Consider the following 15,627-nt stretch of genomic DNA (forward strand, 5'->3'; position numbering starts at 1 on the left):
GCGGGTGCAATGCGTTCAACTGCCGCATCGCATCCGCGCGGAATACTCGCCCGTTTGAAAGGGGCCTAAGAGTACTTTCACACCAGCGTTATTCTTTTCCGGCATTGAGTTCCGTCCTAGGGGCTCAACACCGGAAAAGAACTGATCAGTTTTATCCTAATGCATTCTGAATAGAGAGCAATCCGTTCAGTTTGCATCAGGATGTCTTCAGTTCAGTCACTGTACGGTTTTTGGACGGAGAAAATACCGCAGCATGCTGCAGTATTTTCTCTGTCCAAAATTCCGGAACACTTGCCGGAATTCCGGATCCGGCATTATTTTACATTAATGCATTTCAATGTCAAATCCGGCCCCAAGTGTTCTGGAAAAACGGATCCGGTTTTGTGGTCTGCACATGCACAGACCTTTAAAAATGTGAAAAAGATAAATATGGGATCCGTTTTACCCAGTGACAACCGGAGAGACGGATCCGGTATTGCAATGCATTTGTGAGACGGATCCGCATCCAGATCAGTCTACAAATGGTATCCGTTTGCATACAGATTGCGGAACTGCCTGCCGGAATCCAACAACGCAAGTGTGAAAGTACCCTAAGAGATGAAGGTGCTTGACATGAGAAGAGCTGCTGCCTGCCCACAGAAAGGGAAGAGACAAGTCTTCCAGAAGATGAATATCACACTGGACAGCAGCATTACTCCAGATATATTTTTTAAGTTGTGGGATAACCCCTTGAAAACCGTGCTAAAATTGGGAACGTAATACACAGTAGAGTGTGCAATATGGATAGTATATAGGGTATGACACATGCTGCTAAAGTGGGTCAAAAAGCTGAAAACTAACACTAAGAGACACTAAAGTGACTTTTCAGCTGCTACACCTCCGATAACGCCTTCAGATCTAAATTATTAGCTCAATAAATAGTAACAAAGGGAACAGCGTTTTTTTTTTTTTTATATTACGCTTTTTGGCTTTCACTTCCCACAACCAAGAGAGAGACAGGCAGCAAGTAAGATGTTCTAACCACAAGTACAAAAATGCTGATTATGACACCGCCGAAGACGCAGGGAAACTGGTCTTGAAATCAAAGGGAGGGAACATTTAACTCAAGCACTTAGAAGACAACGGAGGAAGAGAAGCATCAGCTCTGTGAGTATCTCATTCTACAGACCGGCAAGCAATTATTTGCTAGGTAACACGACTAGACTGAATCGAGTTCCAAATTGGAAGGGGAAAATCAAGGTGTCATTTAAGGCTCATTTTCTAGGTTTGGAAACTTTATTTGCAGTTTTATAAACAGAAATGTATTGGTGTAATAATTTCAAGGCTGAAGACGGCGGATGGCTATTTTACATGACTATGTTGGGGGGACAGAAAACAGGACTCTATCTGCAGTACTCATGTAATACTGTAGATAACAGCCCAAGATCATACTGTCAGGTTCCCTTTAATGCTTTAAAAAGCCTGCCACAAGACCACCTCATGTGAAAACTGGGGTATAACTGAATATACCATATATGCAGGTTAAAATTTCCATCAAGAAGCTGTAAGGAACTTCAGAAGTGGTTCTGTATAAAACTCTGTAGCAGCATGACATGTGTATTTATTTTATTTTTTTGCAGTAGATTTCCCCACTTAAAGAGCACCTGTCAGCAGGATCAACTCTATTAATTCAGGCAAAACACCTTCTGATCAAAAACATACCTTTATTGTACATATCCAGTGCAGCGTTTCTGGAAAACGGTGTTATTTTATACAAATGAAGGATTCAGTGCACCGAGGGGCGGGCTCTAGTCAATCAGTGCACCTTAGCGCCTTTGCTTTCAAGCTCTGGCCACATCGCCCTCCCCTTGACATGTCATTTAGGATCCTTTCAGCTGGCCCTGTAGGGGGCACCACAATTTCTACTTCTACACATTACATCTGCTTCTGCTTACGAAGCATCCGCTAAAATGGTGCGGGGTTACAGGGCAAGACAAAAGGACGCTGATGAGGCCTGGCCCTGTCAGTCAAGAGAAAGAGTGAGTGGCCAGAGCTCGAGGTAGGGTGAACAAGGGGTTAAGGGTCATCCCTCGGTGTTATAAAACCCTCATTTGCATAAAAGCAAAAATGCAGTTTTCTATAGAATGGCGCAGCGGATTTGCACAATAAAGGTATGCTTTTAGTCAGCAGGATCAGCCCTACCAGGCACTAAGTCTGGTATAGCAGAGATGATTCTGCTGACAGATGCTTTATAAACTTGCGAGGAAAAAACATACAGCATGCTTAAAAAGTTAAATAAAAATGTTTTTGACCAAGTTGTGACAACGGCGCTTTTACTGTTCTATACAATGTAACATCAGCCAATGAATTGCGAGTATGAGGACGCCTTCACAGGCGGCAGATTTTGCTGCAGAAGTTCTGCGACTGAAAATCAGGTTTATTCCTCTGAAAAGGAATTGCAGAAATCCACATGTGTGCTGCCGAAACCACACCATTCAATTAAACCGATTTTTAGTTGCAGGAAATTTCTACAGCATAATCTGCCGCATGTGAACTCACCCTAACAGGTGGGAATGAATTTTAGAGAATCTGGTATTGTAGACTGACTTCAACAAAATGAATAGTTTTTTTTATTTAGGAATTTTGATTGCTTAATATATAAAACAATCTAGACATTAACACTCTTCTAAAAGGCAAGCTTTAAGACAAGCGGAAATATTGAAGATTAAAAATAAGCTGTGCAGGGAAAATGACTGGGTCTGGCACATGGTCACAAGAAGTTGTAAATGATAAGACTGCTGAGAAAGGGTTATTAAATTACTGTGCAAACCCTGGCGGGTGGCTACCTCCAGCTAAATGCCGCTGAATGAAGGCAGTGCGCTAAGGCACCTCAGTGACCACAAGCTGGCTGACAATGTAGAAGGTAGTTTCTATCACGTTGAGGGCTGCAACCACAGTAAGCTCATTTAATACACAACCTGTTGCACGGCTAAACACACTTAATGGGACATATTTACCAATGCAATTACACTACATTTTTAATTGGTGATGCCGCAACACAACAGACGGATCACTATGAAAAATGTCTATAGGCTAGATTTACACATGCAGTTGCTGGTGAGATTACGGACTCCATTTTTTAAAATCAAACTTTGAAGTGGATCCTAAAGTAACATGAAGTTATGAGAAAAGGTGTCTACTTTTTGTTGTATCCCCAAAAAATGCACCAATACTAATCCTAATGGGGTATTGTCAGTGGGGGACCATGGTTTACAGCTCTAGTGATTGGTGATGTGTCAGCTAATTTGGTGGGGAACCCAACGGCTGACACCTCACCAATCACCAGAACTGTGGCCCCCGTTCCCTCCAGCGACAAGACCATGGCTAGGAGGAGTTTGAATGGAGAGATGGCCAAGATTCATGTTGCCATGTCTATGGCACTGATGTTAACAGCCATGGTCATGCAGCTGGTGGGAATGGGGTACCAGTGGTCAAACTCCCAAAGATCTAGCATTTATCACCTATCCAGTTAATTGGTGATAAATACTTCTGACTGAAATATGCCTTTAAAGAGGTACTCCCACCTCAGACAGTTATGGCTTATTCACATTATGTGCCATAAATGTCCGATAGGTGGTTGTACCAGCAGCTCTGCCAAGAACATGGTCTCTCGAACCCTATCCCACCAGGGGAGATGGCAGCTGGAAGAATGGAGAGGTGACAGCCTTGTATATGTATCTCTCCATTCTGTTCCATGGTAGTTACATTACAGTTTCCCTAACTCCTACAGAAGTGAATAAAAAGTATACAGTGAAGATGCTTTGGTCATCTCTCCACTCATGTTCTGCCTGGCTCATCAGACAAGACAGGGGTGAGCGGGTACACTCATTCTAAAGATGGCTGTAGAGCTCAGAGGTGGGACCTGTACCGATCAGACCTTTATAAGTTATCCTGTGGATATGCCTTAAATGTCTGAGATAAGAAGATCCCTGATGAACGTCTCATTGACAGTTTCTAATGCCAACATTGCGAATGCAGTTCTGCACTATAATAAACTGTAGTTCAGGACCAGTAGAAAATAAAGCAATGTATTTAGAAATCAACATTTTAGGCTCTATTCGCACAACTGTATTTTTGTTCCGCTTCCGATCCTCGTTTTTTGGTGGATAGTATACGGACCTATTCTTTTCAATGGGTTGCAAAATATGAGGACGTGATGTCCGCATCCATATGTCCATTGCCCTGCAAATAAGATATATATCTGCTATTCTTGTCCGTTTTGTGAACAAGGATAGGCATTGTTACAATGGATCCGCAAAAAAACTGATGCAACACGGAAATCAACCATATTTTTTGTGGACAGCAAAATACATACAATTGTGTGAATGCCCCCTTATCCAATTTACCATATATTTGGTGGAACTGCTCCATTCATACCTTGTATAAACAGGGGTGGATTGGCCTTACATACTACAGGGCCGTCCGCCCTCCTCATGGCTGCTGGCCAGTTATATAACAATCTGATGCTCTCAGCATTAATACTAGGAGCATCGGCAACTTACACACCTGGCTAGCAGCCGCAGGTGCCCTCCTAAATTCCACTGTATTACTATCCTCAGTATGGTGATAAGGCAGTATTTTATGCTGCACTACAGTATTGCTGGCCCTGTCTACTTATGTTGCCTTCTGTCAATTTGGACTCGTCTACAACTTGGGGCCACTATAAGTTTTAAGTTCCCAGTATAAATATGGCTTCATAAATCACTGCAGAGAGGATCTTGGGGAAATATCTAGCTGCATTTCCGCCAGTCCTTTTATATTACGATACAAGTGTGTACTAAACCCGAGAATCGCTGCAATACAAATACCATACTGAAGAGACTTACTGAAAACTTCCATTTTGCTTTACTCATTAGGTGGTTGCTTGAAAAACACCAGAAACAGAAGTTAGTCATGTGCAATCCCCACCCACATCTTTAGGGGACTGGAAAATATTTCAAAATGCACAATTTAAACGCTCAAAGCTGATCATACACATTACCGTACATAAATGTCAGCCAAACATCTAATGCATGTCGGGGTCTCCCAATGACAGATGTTGGGGGGAGAATGACTGGGCAGCTGGATTTAAACTTCCTGATCGGGGAGGTAAGTCAGAAGTGTCCGGCAGTGGCTTTCTCCTCTCCATTTTCAGGACACATGCATGCTTGGCAGAATCAGCTGATTGCTGTCTAATGGGTAGGGCCAGCATTACACTGTTTTTCAAGCTATTTATGTGCGTAATCCCATACACAAGATAACTGTCAGATGAACGATCATTCAGCCAACAGCCATCTCTCCAGATCCTTCCATAGCAATGTATACTTGGCTCGGCCAAGCATGCATAGCTAGTGAAGCCGCTACCAGGCAAGAAGAATATAAAAATGACATTTTCTGCAGTTTAACCCCCATAGTACCCCTTTTTACGGTGGTCACTAAATGGCATTAGGTTAAGCTGCTGCCTTTTTACAGCGAGACCCATGCAGTGGTCAGCAGAAACTCAGCAATGCCACTAATGCCCCTATTTACAGTGCCTCTCACTCCATCAGCAACATACGTAGCTATACATATCCCAGAAAGAGGACAAATTACTATTTTTCAGGGACCAGGAGGCGTGGAGCATGGTGCTCCTAGTCCTAGCACTGGTCCCTGGTCTTCTTCTCCGGTTGCCAGAACTCCACTAAAGCCGGTATTACATTGCACGATTTGGCTGGCGATTGTCGGGAGGGAAACGTTCCTTTGCGGCCATCCCCCGCTTGTTAGCGGAAGAGACCGCTAGTATTACATGCAGCGATCTCCACCACAGTATGGAGAGCAGCAGATCATTATTACACAGCACGATCTGCCGTCCACAAACAAGGATTACTAAGCATGCTGAAAGATACCGATTGCCCGGTAAATCGGCAGCAGTATTACATTTCCAGATCCTCGCTAATGATAAACTGTCCGCCAATTGGCCAGTCTAATAGAGGCTTAGGTCCTGGCAGCGCACAGCTTCAGGACGGGACGTAGTCATCTGATGCTGTGTGACAATTAGTACAGACAAAACCGCTGGCTCCTTTATGTAAAGATGGCGATACATATAAAGACAAGGCCAGACTGAGAATGTATAGGCGCTCCCCCACAAAGGCTGTTGTTGGGGGAATGAGGTCTCTCCTCAGTGGAACAATATTTGCACACTTGATAAGCTGAGCATGCATGTTTATGGTGTACTCATAGAAATAACTGTTTGGCTGACTTCATGCTCCGATTTTGTGACTCCTGATTAGTGTTGGGCGAACTTCTGTTTTCAAGTTCGGGGGACTGTACAAGGTTCGGGTTATCTAAGAATTCCGTTATGGATTCCGCAACCACGGACCATAACTTATGGTCCATAGTAGCGGAATTCATAACGGAATTCTTAGATAACCCGAACCTTGTACAGTCCCCCAAACTTGAAAACAGAAGTTCGCTCAACACTACTCTTTTTTTTTTTTTTTTTACTTTGGCAACCCATGGGTACTGTATTCATCTCCTACATTATGCAATTATAAGTCATAACCCTTCACACAGTCCAAAGCTCTCACTTGATTACATAAAATATACTGATGTATTACATGATTTATCTATTTTACTCACTGACATATTCCGCAGGGCGTTACAGACATTATTATGGCTTGCTGTCCCCAATGGAGCTCACAATCTACATTCCCTATCAGCATGTCATAAGTACTGAATACTGATATTCAGAGGCAAAAACATTAGTGTCCCCCGTCCCCCCCGTCCCCCCCCCACAAAAAAAAAAAAAAAAGAATTCAGTTTGCACCTGAGGAACCACAAAGTTTTGAAGTAAAAAATCTGAGGATGATGCAAAGTTCCTGGAGAAAGAAGCTGATACTTTCTTTCCTTTTTGCTAGTTCTTAAAAATCAAATGTTATGGGTAAAAGATTTTAGAGGAGGAACTAGTTTTACACACAAGATTTACCACTTTAAAAATAGCTAGTTACTCAAAGCAATCCAGTGGTATAAAAAAAACAACCACTTAGTTAAACAACCTCTAACTTGTAATTTTCTATACTGTGTTATACTGACACTAACCAAAATGTGACATATATGTACTGCAACAGCTGAGGCTACTTTCACACTTGCGGCAGGACGGATCCGACAGGCTCTTCACCCTGTCAGATCGGTCCTTCCGCTATTTCGCCGTGCCACCGGACCACCGCTCTGTCCACATTGACTATAATGGGGACGGGGGCGGAGCTCCAACGCAGCACGGTAGTGCACGGCGAAAGGCCGCCGGACTAAAAGTCCTGCATGTCCGACTTTTTAGTCCGGCAGCCTCTCACCGCGAACTGCCGTACTGCGTTGGAGGTCCGCCCCCGTCCCCATTATAGTCAATGGGGACGGAGCGGCGGTACGGCGACATAGCGGAAGGACGGATCCGACAGGGTGAACAGCCTGTCGGATCCGTCCTGCCGCAAGTGTGAAAGTACCCTTAGAAACAGAAATTGAGCTACTGCCAAGAACCAGTTCAGCTGTAAAAACCACTTCCTTATATTCCATCTTATAGGGTAGAGAGTAAACACAGTAAGTACTTGTACACTTTTTCTTTAAGAATCCTGAGTTGTTATTCCTTCGGGAAATATAGATGTAAATTGACAGGGGGTGTTGCTAAACCAGTTGTCAACGGGACGTGTCCTGCACTGTCCAACCAGTGCGGACAATGTCAGGTAGTGTAGGGACACCCTATTCATAAGAGAACGGTAACAGCTGTCCACTTCTTCACTAACCCCTTCACTGCTCTAGACCATCAGGGATGCAGACAATAACCGTCACTGCAGAAGACCTGGATGCTATTTAGAGCAATCCTCCAGTTCACAATAAATGAAGAATGCACAGTTAACGATTTTTATGAAAGCACAGTGTACAAAGAGTAATCTGAAAAGTTGGTGGCCATTTCACAGAAATGAAGAGGAAGATTCAGGAAGTGTGTCAGAAAGACTAAAAAGGAGGGCACCGGATACTTTGAGTCTGCATTATGCATTTATTGTGAATTTTATTCTTGAAGATCTGTATGTTGAAATGTCCCTTTATGTTAAAAAAATACAAAAAAACTTTTGATATGTCACGGCATTATATTAAAAGTTTTGATTGATGGGGGTCCAAGTCCCGGGACACCCACTGAACCCTAGGAGGAGGAAAAAGAAGCACTCACACAGAACACTCTCCTTGCTGCTGGAGACAGGCTCAATACAATGTCTATGAGCTGGTCTCGCGCCAGCCTCCTGTGGCGAGGAGAGACAACGCTCAGTGTCAGCGCTTGCTTCTCCTCCTTCTAGCAATCTGTGGGGGTCTCAGCACTCGCAACCCCACAGATCAAAACCTTTGATATGCTGTTATGACATATCAAAAAAAAAAGTTGAGGAATACCTTAACCTTTAAATTTTTTATATGATCCTGTCTGGCTTTAAAGGGAACCTGTCACCGGGATTTTGTGTATAGAGCTGAGGACATGGGTTGCTAGATGGCTGCTAGCACATCTGCAATACCCAGTCCCCATAGCTCTGTGTGCTTTTATTGTGTTAAAAAACGATTTGATACATATGCAAATTAACCTGAGATGAGTCCTGTCCCTGACTCATCTCACATACAGGACTCATCTCAGGTTAATTTGCATATGTATGAAATCTTTTTTTTTATACAATAAAAGCACACAGAGCTATGAGGACTGGGTATTGCGGATGTGCTAGCGGACATCTAGCAACCCATGTCCTCAGCTCTATACACAAAATCCCGGTGACAGGTTCCCTTTAAGGTAGCAGGCCCCAAACTGCATCGCTTACTAGCTACAAAGGCTTAGGGCTCATGCACACAAACGTATTTTCTTTCCGTGTCTGTTCTTTCGTGTATTGTCCGCATTATGGATAAGGATAGTACTGTTTTATAAGGGGCCATCTGTTCCGCAAAATACGGAACGCACACGGACGTCATCCGTATTTTTTTCGGATCCTTTTTTGCAGACTGCAAAATACATACGGTCATGAGCATGAGCCCTTAGAGAGAATACTGTCCCCATGCTCAGGAGGCAGGGAGCGATCAGCCGTGACCAACAGATAGCACTGCACAAAGCGGAGTTCCACATTGCGCTGTGCGGCCTGTGGTCAGCATAGCAGGTGCAATGACATCACTGCATCGTGCCTGCTTTCGCTAAACCCACCCACCCCACCCCCTCTTCTTTTAGATCTGGCGAGAGCGGGGAAAAGCAGCAGATTGCAGCTCAAATAACAGTTGCGCAGCAATCTGCGACAGATGTACACAAAAGAGTGACGTATATCTCTTTGCAAATTACCGTCTTAAAGTCCAAAACCCCTTTAACATCCTGCTACATCTACTAATATATAGTGTTCGTAATGAAAACAGATGGGCAAACAACTGATCTGCCAATTTTCATCTGTATCCAATTGATTAAGGCAGAGAAGTCCAACCTGCACACCCCCCCCCCCCCCACAGCTGTTGCAAAACTACAATTCCCAGCATGCCCTGATAGCTGTAGGCTGTCCAGGCATGATGGAAGTTGTAGTTCTGCTACAGCTGGAGGGCCGTTGGACATCCCTGGCTTAAAGTTACAGGCCCAAAGTCTGAGACTGCACTACTGCACATCTCATCGTCTGCAGTGTTGTCATGGAGACCAGGGATACAAATAATCATTCATATACTTGCTACTTTCAAGTGAAGTAGGATGTACATTTTGATGTGCATGGTGGTTAAGATTCACATCAGAATTCTGTAAGGCTACATGCACACGACCGATAGTGTCCGTGTGCGTTCCACAATTTGCGGAACGGCGCGGACAGCCATTGATATAACTGCCTATTCTTGTCCGCCAAACGGACAAGAATAGGACAGGTTATATTTTTTTAGCGGACCACGGAACGGAGCAACGGATGCGGACAGCACATGGAGTGCTGTCCGCATCTTTTGCGGCCCCATTGAAGTGAATGGGTCTGCATCCTAGCCGCAAAAACTGCGGCTCGGATGCGGACCAAAACAACGTTCGTGTGCATGGGCCTAAGAGTGATAAATCTGAAGAAAATCAGAGCAGGAAATCTCAAGTAAATCTCTCAGCAGTGCAGCCTCAAGCTTTGGACCTATACGTTTTCATATCGTACATTAAACAGACTTTCAGTTTTTCTAGTAGATCTCTGTTAACACAACAACAATGGTAGGGGAGGGGGGAGATGGCAACACACCCTTACTTTTAGCGGTATTGTACTATCACTACCCTGTAGGTCACGGTATCACCAGCTCACCAGTTTCCTTCCTTAAACTGACAGAAAGAAACCTAACACCAGCCATAGGAAGAAGCACTTCAGTCTCCAGTCCACTTTCATTAGCTTTGTTATATACCATACTGTGGTTATCTACATCCATGCATAAAACATTTCCTTTAAAAGAAGTACAATTTTTATTGGCAAAAATATGAAATGTAAAAATTCGATAAAACATTAACATTACAATTAGGGATGAGCGAATTTCATATTTTGAACTTCGAGTTCGTGTTGTGGTACAAGTTGAATTGGGTTATGGATTCCGTTACCACAGACCATAAAACAATTCCATGACGGAATGTATAACGGAAACCGGACGCCCATAAACTTCTATTATGACGGAATGAATAACGGAATGCCTCTAAAGGCATTCCGCTATACATTCCGTCATGGAATTGAGTTATGGTCTGCGGTAACGGAATCCATAACGCAATTCAGCTTATACCACAACACGAACTCGAAGTTCAAAATATGAAATTCGCTCATCCCTAATTAGAATTCCAACTAAATTATTTTTTATGTGAGAATCCAGATCACTTTACAATCACTGTGTGTCCCCTAAAAAAAGCTCTGGGTGATCCGAATTTCCCGACTACACGACCAAATATTAAATTAATTTTACTAATGAGTATACGGTATTGCTTATGGAGAGACAGAATTAACTTGTTTTATTATCTTGAATGTGATACATGTAAGTTCTAATTAAAGGGAGTCTGTCCCCAGCGCAGAGCGTTTTACAGTTCCCTGTGCGCTGTACTCTCATTCCCAAACATACCCTCAAAAAACAATCTTTAATCAGTAAGCAAATTAGTATAAAAGAGTCCAACAGGCTGTAATTATTAGCAGTCCATCTGAATCAAGTCCTGCTCCCCTCCTCTGATAACATCACGTTACGACTGGAAATCTTACGCAGGAGCACATATCACCTCTGCCTGGCCTGCTCTGTCTGTGCCCTTCTATGGCCAGTGGCTTCATCTACTTAACTGCACATGCGCAGAAAGGATATGCAATGAGATGAGATCTGAGCCTGCACAAGATTTCCTGTGGTGGCCTGATGTCAGGGGCAAAGTGAGGTGGAGAAAAAGCGCAGAAAAGAGGAGCAGTGCTCGAATGGGCGAGGTTGGCCTCTGTTGCCCACAGGTACAGCCCTTTGGGCTTTTTTATACTAATTTGCATAAGGATTAGAAACTACTTTTTCTGAGAACTACAGTACACCAGTACAAACCACACTTCCTTTCCAGTGCTGCCACTTTGATGCTAACCGACACTACAGCTATGACATCATGCTGTCACGGTGGGGATTGGGGGGAAAAACTCCCCACCGTACAATGAGGAGCAGACGGGATAGCAACTAGAAAACCAATGAATATTTTTCCCATCTATGTATATGCGACCCAATATCACAATGATTGGAACCAATAATGGAAGATATATGGATAAAAATTTAAACAAACAGTAATTTCACCACGCAATATATACTCAAATAATCACAATTTGTATTAAACATTTCATAAATACAAAAATCTGGCTTTACATAATTAAGAACATTTAAAATCTCATAGGTTGGAGGTATATGGTGATATTAATTCATCGATGTAAGGTGCAAGTGCAAACATATCCATAAGGTAGTATGAACAATGCATTCATACAATACTATTGTTGAGCACAATATGTAAATATCAGCAGATATCCAGTGTTGCTTATACTAGGCTTACAGGTACTAAATAAAGTGCATCAATGAGGTTGATAAATGGGCATCACATAAAAATGGTACCAGGCACAATGTTTTGATCTTGCAGTACCGTTTGTTGCATAACACTAGTATTGGGCATCTATGTAACATTTTTTATGTGATGCCCATTTATCAATATGGATATGTTTGCACTTGCACTTTACATCGATGAATTAATATCACCATATACCTCCATCCTATGAGATTTTAAATGTTCTTAATTATGTGAAGCCAGATTTTTGTATTTATGAAATGTTTAATAAATTTTGATTATTTGAGTATATATTGCGTGGTGAAATTACTGTTTGTTGGAATAGCAACTACGCCTAGAAGCTGGGATAAGGAAGCAGGTCACCTCCTAGAGGTTCCCTAATCCTCGCCCTGACTCCTAAACGAGTGAGCGGACCCAGAAGGTAGGACGGCTCATACCCAAGAACCTTGGACCCAGAGTCGCCCTGCTAATCCCTGGAATAGGAGCAGGGGTGAGACGACCTGTTCCTCCAAGACACGGAAGAACAGGAGTCTCAACAGGCCTAGATGTAAGGAAGGGAAAGGCAGTGAACAGCCACTGGACCGGCAGGTAAGAGCCCAGAAACACGCACTTACCTGCCCGTGTAAACAACAACGACTGGACCCCATGTAACTAACTGGAACCCGTTCACCCAACAGGACACAGCACAAAACAACTAACACGGAATCCAGCAAACGAGAAACTGCCTGGACCCCCATGCGAAACAGAATGCATGGCGGCCCCAGACAGACCTGCTCACTGACTTGAGGTTCCCCCTCCGGGAACCCTGAGGCCCTCTTCTGAAGGCACAGATAGATTGGTGGTGTTTTTCGTCCAGCATGTTTGCTAGACATTCCCCTGACATGTAACAACAATCAGACATATAACACCAACCCAGATATAAATGACACTAAACATATAAATGGGATACGTATGAAAGGTAACATTGAGATGACATCAGGGAGACATCGATGTCCCACTAGGTGGCCCTCAAGAACTGGGCATATGTAATACCTAGGATAGGAGCATAGCTCCAGCACCAACAAAGGCTGGAGTACAACTGCCTCCATCCTGGAAGCCACAGGAAAATAAACCCCTACTGGCCACACCCAGCCAGGTAGTTAACAACTCACGTACCAGACAGGGAAGGAACAGGGGAAACAGGAGATGCTGAACAAACAACGCTTTGCCCCAGGCAACCAGCATGCACGGCTATCGTGTCACGGCGAACAACACCGAGACCGTGACACTGCCATGACATATGATTTTGCTGCAACAATGATGTGTCCATATACCACTGCAACCAATCACTGACCTCAGCAGTATTCAGCACAAGACCGTGATTGACAGTCATGCGCAGTATATGGCTGATCATTGCTGCAGTCAGGAAAACAGCACAGCGGGGAGCAAGAAGCGACAGAGCTGGAACAGAGGGGGGTTCAGAGCAGTGAGTAGAATTTTATTTTATTATTTTAATACCCTGATTGCCATTAACAGATCAACCCCCTTTAAGTTTTATGAGGCCAGATTTAAAGAGGTTCTGCACTTTATTTAAACTGATGATCTATCCTCTGGATAGATCATCAGCATCTGATAGGCGGGGGTCGGACACCCGGGACCCCCGCCAATCAGCTGTTTGAGAAGGCAGCAGCGCTCCAGCAGCGCCGCGTCCTTCTCATTGTTTACCGCCAGCCCAGTGACGTCACGACTAGTATCAACTTGCCTGGGCGGGGCTAAGCTCTATTCACTTGAATGGAGCTTAGCCCCGCCCAGGCAAGTTGATACTAGTCGTGACGTCACTGGGCCAATTTTTAAGAATCTTGCATTTATCACAGATTATGATACCAGTTTATTTTACTTAAATAATAATACAAATATACTTGCTATATTACTTTTCCAGACCTGTCCAGCATCAACATGGATGTTGACAACAATACCAGTAATGGAACCTTGTGTGACCTCTATTACCATCACAACACGGCAAGGATTTTGCTGCCAATATTCTACAGCATGATCTTCTTGTTTGGATTGCTTGGAAACATCCTGGCTATGTTTGTCATCCACAAAAACAGGCGGAAGCTAAACTCAACCACTCTCTATTCGAGAAACCTGGTCATTTCTGACATATGTTTTGCCATCGTCTCACCTTCCAGAATTGTGTACTATGCAAAGGGTTTTGACTGGACATTCGGAGAAGCATTTTGTCGGATAACCGCACTTTTTCTGTACATTAATACTTATGCTGGAGTAAACTTCATGACCTGTCTGAGCGTCGACCGTTTCTTTGCAGTGGTGCATCCGCATCGTTACAACAGAATAAGGAGGGTGAAGTTTGCCAAGATCATCTGCATTTGCGTTTGGTTGCTGGTCTTCTTCCAAACATTTCCACTTCTTATACAGCAAATGTCTCAAACGGAGCTACACACTGGGAAAACACGGTGTATGGAATACCCAATCTTTGAAGCCATAGACAATTTGCCATATATACTTCTTGGGGCATGTTTTATTGGATTCTACCTACCTTTGGTAATAATACTGTATTGCTATTCTCAGATAAGTATTAAACTCTGCCAGACTACAAAGAAGAATCCATTATCTGAAAAAACTGGCACCAACAAAAAGGCGACTAACACAATCATTTTAGTGATTGTGGTGTTCCTTATTTGTTTTACCCCGTATCACGTGGCTATTACTCAGCATATGATCAAGAAACTTATTTATCAGCCAGACTGCGAAGAGCAGAAACTATTTCAAGTAGTCCTTCATGTCACGGTTTGCCTGATGAACTTAAACTGTTGCCTGGATCCCCTCATTTACTTCTGTGCATGCAAAGGATACAAGAATCAGATTCTGAAAATATTAAAACGGCAGGCTAGCATTACCTCATCCAGCGCCACAAGGCCAGCGGCTGAAGAAAGCTCACGTGATCTCACAGAAAGCCAAATGATGCAAAGTATACCATTAAACCATAAAGTAAACCAATCTGTGAGTAAAAAATAATACTGGGAGAAAAAAACCTCATGTCAGAGCCCTTCCTAATCAACCATAACAGAAAGACTTATTTTGAAATATTGCACCCTCTGGAGGACACGGCTAATATTTAAGGGTACTTTCACACTTGCGGCAGGACGGATCCGACAGGCTGTTCACAATGTCGGATCCGTCCTGCGGCTATTTCGCTGTGCCGCTGGACCGCCGCTCCGTCCCCATTGACTATAATGGGGACGGGGGGGGAGCTCCGGCGCAGCACGGCGGTGCACGGCAAAAGCCACCGGACTAAAAAGCCTGACATGCAGTAATTTTAGTCCGGCAGCCTTTCGCCGTGCACCACCGGAGCTCCGCCCCCATCCCCATTATAGTCAATGGGGACGGAGCGCCGGTCCGGCGGCACGGCGAAATAGCAGCAGGACGGATCCGACATGGTGAACAGCCTGTCGGATCCGTCCTGCTGCAAGTGTGAAAGTACCCTGAAGGGGTTTTCCGAGATTTTTCCTATGGATAGGTCATCAGTACCCACCGGTCAGCTTTTTGAGAAGGCATCGGCACCGTGTGAGCGC

The 15,627-nt window shown here is 43.8% G+C and overlaps 2 protein-coding genes across 9 annotated transcripts in view; one reads left to right on the plus strand and one right to left on the minus strand.

Moving 5' to 3' along the window:
- Nucleotides 1–15,627, minus strand: part of UBAC2 (UBA domain containing 2) — a 187,535-nt gene that overhangs the window by 85,522 nt on the left and 86,386 nt on the right. The gene's annotated exons all lie outside the window — the stretch shown is intronic.
- GPR183 (G protein-coupled receptor 183) lies at nucleotides 1,009–15,272 on the plus strand. Of its 4 annotated transcripts, none has more exons than XM_044284613.1 (3): nucleotides 1,127–1,146; nucleotides 4,896–5,127; nucleotides 13,971–15,272. In XM_044284613.1, exons 2-3 carry the CDS (start codon nucleotides 5,052–5,054, stop codon nucleotides 15,068–15,070), a joined length of 1,176 nt encoding a protein of 391 aa, XP_044140548.1. In that variant the 5' UTR covers nucleotides 1,127–1,146; nucleotides 4,896–5,051; the 3' UTR covers nucleotides 15,071–15,272. The 4 variants fall into 4 exon arrangements, with proteins under 4 accessions (XP_044140550.1, XP_044140548.1, XP_044140551.1 ...); XM_044284614.1 differs by lacking the exon at nucleotides 1,127–1,146 and adding an exon at nucleotides 1,169–1,264; XM_044284615.1 differs by lacking the exon at nucleotides 4,896–5,127 and having other exon boundaries at nucleotides 1,009–1,146.

Source organism: Bufo gargarizans, chromosome 3 (genome assembly GCF_014858855.1).
Source record: "Bufo gargarizans isolate SCDJY-AF-19 chromosome 3, ASM1485885v1, whole genome shotgun sequence".
Classification (NCBI taxonomy): domain Eukaryota; kingdom Metazoa; phylum Chordata; class Amphibia; order Anura; family Bufonidae; genus Bufo; species Bufo gargarizans.